Raw genomic sequence first — 10,000 nt, forward strand, 5'->3', positions numbered from 1 at the left:
CATCTCTCTCCCTCTCCCCTCACCTCTCTCCCTCTCCCCCCACCTCTCTCCCTTTCCCCTCACCTCCCTCTCCCCTCACCTCTCTCCCTCTCCCCCCACCCTCTCCCTCTCCCCCCACCTCTCTCCCTTTCCCCTCATCTCTCTCCCTTACCTCTCTCCCTCTCCCCCCACCTCTCTCCCTTTCCCCTCACCTCCCTTTCCCTCATTTCTCTCCGTCTCCCCTCCCCTCTCTCCCTCTCCCCTCACCTCTCTCTCCCTCTCCCCCACCTCTCTCCCTTTCCCCTCATCTCTCTCCCTCTCCCCTCACCTCTCTCCCTCTCCCCCCACCTCTCTCCTCTCTCCCTTTCCCCTCACCTCCCTCTCCCCTCACCTCTCTCCCTCTCCCCTCACCTCTCTCCCTCTCCCCCCACCTCTCTCCCTTTCCCCTCATCTCTCTCCCTCTCCCCACCTCTCTCCCTTTCCCCTCACCTCCCTCTCCCCTCACCTCTCTACCTCTCCCCCCACCTCTCTCCCTTTCCCCTCACCTCCCTCTCCCCTCACCTCTCTCCCTCTCCCCTCACCTCTCTCCCTCTCCTCTCTCTCACTTCATCCCTCTCCATCTATTCTCTCCTCTCTCTCACTTCATCCCTCTCTCCATCTATTCTCTCCTCTCTCTCACTTCATCCCTCTCTCCATCTATTATCTCCTCTCTCTCACTTCATCCCTCTCTCCATCTATTATCTCCTCTCTCTCACTTCATCCCTCTCTCCATCTATTATCTCCTCTCTCTCACTTCATCCCTCTCTCCATCTATTCTCTCCCCTCTCTCACTTCATCCCTCTCTCCATCTATTATCTCCTCTCTCTCACTTCATCCCTCTCTCCGTCTATTCTCTCCTCTCTCTCACTTCATCCCTCTCTCCATCCATTCTCTCCTCTCCCTCACTTCATCCCTCTCTCCATCTATTCTCTCCTCTCTCTCACGTCATCCCTCTCTCCATCGATTATCTCCTCTCTCACTTCATCCCTCTCTCCATCTATTCTCTCCCCTCTCTCACTTCATCCCTCTCTCTATCTATTATCTCCTCTCTCTCACTTCATCCCTCTCTCCATTTATTCTCTCCTCTCTCTCACTTCATCCCTCTCTCCATCTATTCTCTCCTCTCTCTCACTTCATCCCTCTCTCCATCTATTCTCTCCTCTCTCTCACTTCATCCCTCTCTCCATCTATTCTCTCCCCTCTCTCACTTCATCCCTCTCTCCATCGATTATCTCCTCTCTCTCACGTCATCCCTCTCTCCATCCTCTCTCTCACTTCATCCCTCTCTCCATCTATTCTCTCCTCTCTCTCACTTCATCCCTCTCTCCATCTATTCTCTCCTCTCTCTCAATTCATCCCTCTCTCCATCTATTCTCTCCTCTCTCTCACGTCATCCCTCTCTCCATCGATTATCTCCTCTCTCACTTCATCCCTCTCTCCATCTATTCTCTCCTCTCTCTCACGTCATCCCTCTCTCCATCGATTATCTCCTCTCTCACTTCATCCCTCTCTCCATCTATTCTCTCCCCTCTCTCACTTCATCCCTCTCTCCATCTATTATCTCCTCTCTCTCACTTCATCCCTCTCTCCATTTATTCTCTCCTCTCTCTCACGTCATCCCTCTCTCCATCTATTCTCTCCTCTCTCTCACTTCATCCCTCTCTCCATCTATTCTCTCCTCTCTCTCACTTCATCCCTCTCTCCATCTATTCTCTCCCCTCTCTCACTTCATCCCTCTCTCCATCTATTATCTCCTCTCTCTCACTTCATCCCTCTCTCCATCTATATTCTCCTCTCTCTCACCTCTCCTGTGCCTTTCACCCTCTCACCTCTCTCACTCTCCTCTGTCCTCTATTCAATTTCACTTTAAGGGCTTTATTGGCATGGGAAGCATGTTTACATTGCCAAAGCAAGTGAAATAATAATAAATAATAGAATTAACAGTTCCAATATAATAAAATACATTACAAATGTCATATTATGTATATATACAGTGCAAATAGTTAAAGTACAAAAGGGAAAATGAATAAACATAAATATATGTTGTATTTACAATGGTGTTTGTTCTTCACTGGTTGCCTTTTTCTTGTGGCAACAGGTCACAAATTTTGCTGCTGTGATGGCACACTGTGGTATTTTGGCAGCCTTTCTTAATAGCAAGGCAATGCTCACTGAGTCTGTACATAGTCAAAGATTTCCTTAAGTTTGGGTCACTCACAGTGGTCAGGTATTCTGCCAATGTGTACTCTCTGTTTAGCTCCAAATAGCATTCGAGTTTGCTCTGAATTGTTGTAAATTCCTTCCAATGTGTCAAGTAAAAATATTGTTGTTTTCTAATGATTTGGTTGTGTTTATCCTACATCCTCCATCCCCTCTCTCACTTTCCTCTCTGCCTTTTACCCTCTCTGATCTCTCCTCTCCTCATCTCCTTCTCCTCTCACCTCATCTCCCTCTCCTCTCACCTCATCTCCCTCTCCTCTCACCTCATCTCCCTCTCCTATCTTGGATATCTCACCCCTATTCTGCTCTCCCTTCTATTTTCTGTGTGTGTTGGAGAGGAATCTAGGGACCATTCTTTTAATAACTGACCGTTTTGAATCCAACTGCCACAGTAGAACTCCTATTACTCTCCCGCCCACCTCCCTGTCTACAAGTTGTGTTCCTCTTGTGTATCTGCATCATTTCACTTTGACTTATAAGAGCTCCGTGAGAGAGACTGCATGTAAAAATGTATTGTAGCTAGGGACCTCAACACAGGTAGGGAGGGAGAGGGGTGTAGTGATGGAGTGAAGAGAGAAAGGCATTCTGTTTCAATCACACATCTTCCAGTCTAGAGCAAGGGTTATGCCCACCTAGATGGATTGTAAGATATACAGAGCCTTGAGAAGGTATTCACACCCCTTCACTTTTTCCTAATTCTGGTGTTACAGCCTGGATTTAAAATTGATTAAAGCAAGATTTTTTTTATTGTCAATGACTTACACACAATAACCCATGTTTTTATACGTTTTTACAAATTAATAAAAAAATAAAAACTGAAATGCCTCGAGTCAATGTTTGATTTGATTAGATTTGACTGTGAATACAGTTGACCTGTGTTCACCTGTATTTACAACATGTTTATCTGTCTTTACTTGTGTTTGCATCATGTTGAGCTGTGTTTACCTGTTTACATCATGTTTACCTGTGTTTACATCATGTTTACCTGTGTTTACCTGTTTACATCATTTGACCTGTGTTTATACAATGTTGACCTGTGTTTACCTGTTTACATCATGTTTACCTGTGTTTACATCATGTTTACCTGTATTTACTCGTGGTTAGTTATGTTTACCTATTTACATCATGTTGACTTGTGTTTACCTGTGTTTACATCATGTTTGCCTGTGTTTACCTGTTTACATCATGTTTACCTGTGTTTACATCATGTTGACCTGTGTTTACATCATGTTTACCTGTATTTACTTGTGGTTAGTTATGTTGACTTGTGTTTACCTGTGTTTACATCATATTGACCTGTGTTTACCTGTTTCCATCAAGTTGACCTGTGTTTACATCATATTGACCTGTGTTTAACGTCATGTTAAAAAAACAACTCGTTTTTCAACAACTCCAAAAATGTCTTGTTAACAAACTATAGTTTTAGCAAGTCGGTTAGGACATCTACTTTGTGCATGACACAAGTCATTTTTCCAAAAATTGTTAGTCTGGTTTATCCTTGGGAGCAATTTCCAAACGCCTGAAGGTACCACGTTCATCTGTACAAACAATAGTACGCAAGTATAAACACCATGGGACCACGCAGCAGTCATACCGCTCAGGAGGAGATGTCTCCTAGAGATGAACATATTTGGTGCGAAAAGTGCAAATCAATCCTAGAACAACAGCAAAGGCCCTTGTGAAGATGCTGGAAGAAACAGGTACAAAAGTATCTATATCCACAGTAAAACGAGTCCTATATCGACAAAACCTGAAAGGCCACTCAGCAAGGAAGAAGCCACTGCTCCAAAACCGCCATAAAAAATCCAGACTACGGTTTACAACTGCACATGGGGACAAAGATCGTCCTCTGGTCTGATGAAACAAAAATAGAACTGTTTGGCCATAATGAGCATCGTTATGTTTGGTGGAAAAAGGGGAGGCTTGCAAGCCGAAGAACCTCATCCACGGGAGTGGCAGCATCATGTTGTGGGGGTGCTTTGCTGAAGGGGGGGCTGGTGCATTTCACAAAAAAGATGGCATCATGAGGTAGGAAAATGATGTGGATATATTGACGCATCATCTCAAGACATCAGTCAGGAAGTTAAAGCTTGGTCGCAAATGGGTCTTCCAAATGGACAATGATCCCAAGCATACTTCCAAAGTTGTGGCAAAATGGCTTAAGGATAACAAGGTCAAGGTATTGGAGTGGCACCATCTCTGTCAGGAGGAATGGGCCAAAATTCACCCAACTTATTGTGGGAGGCTCGTGGAAGGCTACCCAAAACATTTGACCCAAGTTAAACCATTTAAAGGCAATGCTACCAAATACTAATTGAGTGTATGTAAACTTCTGACCCACTGGGAATGTGATGAAAGAAATAAAAGCTGAAATAAATCATTCTCTCTACTATTTTTCTGACATTTCACATTCTTAAAATAAAGTGGTGATCCTAACAGACCTAAGACAGTGAATTATTACTAGGATTAAATGTCAGGAATTGTCAAAAACGGTGTAATCGTGAAAATGTGTATGTGTATAGTGTAAGGTGTATGTAAACTTCCGACTTCAACTGTACCTGTTTACATCATGTTGACCTGTGTTTACCTGTTTCCTTAATGTTTACCTGTGTTTTTTACATGTTTATTTCACCTTTATTTAACCAGGTAGGCTAGTTGAGAACAAGTTCTCATTTACAACTGCGATCTGGCCAAGATAAAGCAAAGCAGTGCGACACAAACAACACAGAGTTACACATGGAATAAACAAACATACAGTCAATAGCACAATAGGAAAAAAGTCTATATACAGTGTGTGCAAATGAGGTACATTATGTTTCCATCATGTTGACGTGTTTACCTGTGTTTACATCATGTTGACCTGTGTTTACATTATGTTGACCTGTGTTTACATTATGTTGACCTGTGTTTACATCATGTTGACCTGTGTTTACATCATGTTGACCTGTGTTTACATCATGTTGACCTGTATTTACTTCATGTTGACCTGTATTTACATCATGTTGACCTGTATTTACATCATGTTGACCTGTGTTTACATCATGTTGACCTGTGTTTACATTATGTTGACCTGTGTTTACATTATGTTGACCTGTGTTTACATCTTGTTTTACATTATCATGTTGACCTGTGTTTACATTATGTTGACCTGTGTTTACATTATGTTGACCTGTGTTTACATCTTGTTGATCTGTATTTACATCATGTTGACCTGTATTTACATCATGTTGACCTGTGTTTACATCATGTTGACCTGTGTTTACATCATGTTGACCTGTATTTACATCATGTTGACCTGTGTTTACATCATGTTGACCTGTGTTTACATCATGTTGACCTGTGTTTACATCATGTTGACCTGTGTTTACATCATGTTGACCTGTATTTACATCATGTTGACCTGTGTTTCTCATCATGTTGACCTGTGTTTACATCATGTTGACCTGTATTTACATCATGTTGACCTGTATTTACATCATGTTGACCTGTATTTACATCATGTTGACCTGTATTTACATTATGTTGACCTGTATTTACATCATGTTGACCTGTATTTACATTATGTTGACCTGTATTTACTTCATGTTGACCTGTATTTACATCATGTTGACCTGTATTTCATGTTGACCTGTATTTGACATTTACATTATGTTGACCTGTATTTACATTATGTTGACCTGTGTTTACATTCATGTTGACCTGTGTTGACCTGTATTTACATTATTTACATCATGTTGACCTGTATTTACATTATGTTGACCTGTATTTACATCATGTTGACCTGTGTTTACATCATGTTGACCTGTATTTACATTATGTTGACCTGTATTTACATTATGTTGACCTGTATTTACATCATGTTGACCTGTGTCCCTGACACCAGGTGCGGGGGGCTGGTCTCCCCAGGACAGCGACAGCTACCCGTGGCTCCAAGTGGACCTGGGCAACCGGAGACAGGTGGTTGCCGTGGCAACACAGGGCAGGTACAGCAGCTCTGATTGGACGACGAGGTACAGGCTGCTCTACAGCGACACGGGCAGAAACTGGAAGCCTTATCACCAGGACGGAAACATATGGGTAGGTGTGTGTGTGTGTGCATGCGTGTGTGTGTGTGTTTTCCTATGGGAATCAGCCAAATGACCTGATCATGGTTGTGTTGTGTGGAACCCCAGTGATAAATGTTGTTCCACTGGAGGGAACATTAAGCTGTTGTTTTTGTGTGCTGCGTCATAATCGTTTGGGACTCATTATTAATTCAACAGTGTTATGTTTCGGCCATTAAACCTGATCTATAGCTTTTAATGTTTCTGCAAATAAAGATGATTACACCATCTATCTTACATCGTTCGTGTAATTTTGCCCACCTGGCTGTTTTTAAGGGGTGACATCTATATTAGTTTTTAATTTATCTCCGGTGTAAGTGTAAATATCTCTAACCTTTCACACACACGCGGACACACACACACACTACACACATACCATACTCAGTACAATACACCTACGTGAAAGACCTGGCAGAAAGGACGGGATTGTCTTGGATGGAGTTTCTGTTTTCTACTGTACCTCGCCAGGGCGACAAAGTAAACCGCTATGTAAAAATAAAGTATTCTCAAGGCAGGCTGCTGTATCCGTGGTAGATAAGTCCTGTTTTCATTTCTGCACAATAGGATAAAGCTTAGAGGAATATACTGTTTAAAGCCCCGTCTGGCTAAAGAAGGGAAGAGACAAAGAGCTTTACCCTGGAATTATATGCTGAGAAAAGTGGGATGGGGTAAAGAGGAAGTATGGAAGGGGGAAGAGAGAGAGAGAGAGAGACAGAGAGAGAGAGAGAGAGAGAGAGAGAGAGAGAGAGAGGAAGTATGGAAGGAGGAAGAGAGAGACAGAGAGAGAGAGAGAGAGAGAGAGAGGAAGTATGGAAGGGGGAAGAGAGAGAGAGAGACAGAGAGAGAGAGAGAGAGAGAGAGGTTGTGGTTGTGAGGTCTGGGGTCCGCTCACCAACCAAGACTTCACAAAATGGGACAAACACCAAATTGAGACTCTGCACGCAGAATTCTGCAAAAATATCCTCCGTGTACAACGTAGAACACCAAATAATGCATGCAGAGCAGAATTAGGCCGATACCCACTAATTATCAAAATCCAGAAAAGAGCTGTTAAATTCTATAACCACCTAAAAGGAAGCGATTCCCAAACCTTCCACAACAAAGCCATCACCTACAGAGAGATGAACCTGGAGAAGAGTCCCCTAAGCATGCTGGTCCCAGAGCCCCATGACAGCAGCACAATTAGACCCAACCATATCATGAGAAAACAAAAAGATAATTACTTGACACATTGGAAAGAATTAACAAAAAAACAGAGCAAACTAGAATGCTATTTGGCCCTACACAGAGAGTACACAGCGGCAGAATACCTGACCACTGTGACTGACCCAAAATTAAGTAAAGCTTTGACTATGTACAGACTCAGCGAGCATAGCCTTGCTATTGAGAAAGGCCGCCGTAGGCAGACATGGCTCTCAAGAGAAGACAGGCTATGTGCTCACTGCCCACAAAATGAGGTGGAAACTGAGCTGCACTTCCTAACCTCCTGCCCAATGTATGACCATATTAGAGAGACATATTTCCCTCAGATTACACAGATCCACAAAGAATTCGAAAACAAATCCAATTTTGAAAAACTCCCATATCTACTGGGTGAAATTCCACAGTGTGCCATCAGAGCAGCAAGATTTGTGACCTGTTGCCATGAGAAAAGGGCAACCAGTGAAGAACACTCACCATTGTAAATACAACCCATATCTATGCTTATTTATTTTATCTTGTGTCCTTTACCATTTGTACATTGTAAAAACACTGTATATATATAATATGACATTTGTAATGTCTTTATAGATTTGAAACTTCTGTATGTGTGATATCTACTGTTAATTTTTATTGTTTATTTCACTTTATATATTATCTACCTTACTTGCTTTGGCAATGTTAACACATGTTACCCATGCCAATAAAGCCCCTTGAATTGAATTGAATTGAGAGAGGAAGTATGGAAGGAGGAAGAGAGAGAGAGAGAGAGAGAGAGAGGAAGAGAGAGAGGGAGAGAGAGGGAGAGAGAGAGATTGAGAGAGAGAAAGAGAGAGAGGAAGAGGGAGAGAAAGAGAGCAAGAGAGCAAGAGAGAGAGGGAGAGTGTGTGAGTGAGTGAGTGAGTGAGTGAGTGAGTGAGTGAGTGAGTGAGTGAGTGAGTGAGTGAGTGAGTGAGTGAGAGTGAGGGGGAGGGAGAGAGAGAGAGGGGGAGAGAAAGGGAGAGAGAGAGAGAGGAAGTATGGAAGGGAGAGAGAGAGAGACAGAGAGAGAGAGATTGAGAGAGAGAGAGATAGAGGAAGAGAGAGAGGAAGAGGGAGAGAGGGAGATTGAGAGAGAGAGAGAGAGAGAGAGAGAGAAGGGAGAGAAAGAGAGCAAGAGAGAGAGGGAGAGTGTGTGAGTGAGTGAGTGAGTGAGTGAGTGAAAAGTGAGAAAGTGAGCAAGTGAGTGAGTGCGGGAGTGAGTGAGTGAGTGAGTGAGTGAGTGAGTGAGTGAGTGGGGGAGGAGAGAGAGAGGGGGAGAGAAAGGGAGGGCTTGGTGTGGAAGATGGACGGAGAGAGAAAGGGAAAGGTTTTAACCCATCATATAACTGTAGCAAGGACAAGTGTTCCTTGGGGAAAGATAGGGTTGTTCAGTCAAGCCCCACACATGTAGTTCAGTATGTGATAAGTCATCTCTGCTTTCTGTATCTCTGCAGGCATTCTCAGGCAACTCCAACACGGAGAGTGTGGTGCGACACGACCTGGCAAAAGGCATCATGGGCCGGTTCCTGCGTTTCGTACCGCTGGACTGGAGTGGAGAGGGGCGCATCGGTCTCCGTATAGAGGTCTACGGCTGTTCCTACTGTGAGTACACACACACACACACACAAAGGTGACTCACTGGGTTTGAATCATGTTCATCTGTACGCCACAAGACCGTGTTATCCCAGTGAGCTAAAGCCTACATGACATTTCTCACACAGGCCACCTCCATTACACACCCCCACACACCTCATAAGACCCATCTAATCATTAGAATGTTACAGTAATGAGTCAGATTCGGAGTCTCTCACTCAAAATGTCATCAGCGCTTGTCTTCATTATGAACTAATTACATCAGCTACATAAATGAAGATGGAATTACATTTATGGGCTGTCAAAACAGAATACACATGGACACACACACACACACACACACACACACATGCACACACACACACACACACACACACACACACACACACACACACACACACACACACACACACACACACACACACACACACACCCTTATCCCCACAGGAGTTGACACACTCCAGACCAACCCTTCTCTCTCATCCTATTACAGAGTGCCAAATTGATTTTGATAAGAAATGTTCAATTAAGACTTGGCATAAATTACCACAATAACACTATAGTGACACGCGATTCTCATTCCAGTGAAGTTATTACTTTTTTATTAGCTTCTCTTAACACACACACACACACACACACTCTAACTCACACTCACACACACACACTAACTGACACTCACACACACACACACACACACACACACACACACACACACACACACACACACACACACACACACACACACACACACACACACACACACACGAACTCACACTCACACACACACACTAACTGACACTCACACACACACACACTCACTCACACTCACACACACTCACTCACTC

At 43.4% G+C, this 10,000-nt stretch overlaps 1 protein-coding gene across 1 annotated transcript in view; it reads left to right on the forward strand.

Moving 5' to 3' along the window:
• The window catches only part of cntnap2a (contactin associated protein 2a), a 232,694-nt gene that overhangs the window by 106,814 nt on the left and 115,880 nt on the right, over positions 1-10,000 (forward strand). Inside the window, 2 exon segments of the mRNA XM_064949314.1 lie at positions 6,122-6,315; positions 9,017-9,164. Coding sequence (XP_064805386.1) covers positions 6,122-6,315; positions 9,017-9,164 — 342 coding nt within the window.

The sequence above is a fragment of the Oncorhynchus masou genome, chromosome 30, assembly GCF_036934945.1.
Source record: "Oncorhynchus masou masou isolate Uvic2021 chromosome 30, UVic_Omas_1.1, whole genome shotgun sequence".
Classification (NCBI taxonomy): Eukaryota; Metazoa; Chordata; class Actinopteri; order Salmoniformes; family Salmonidae; genus Oncorhynchus; species Oncorhynchus masou.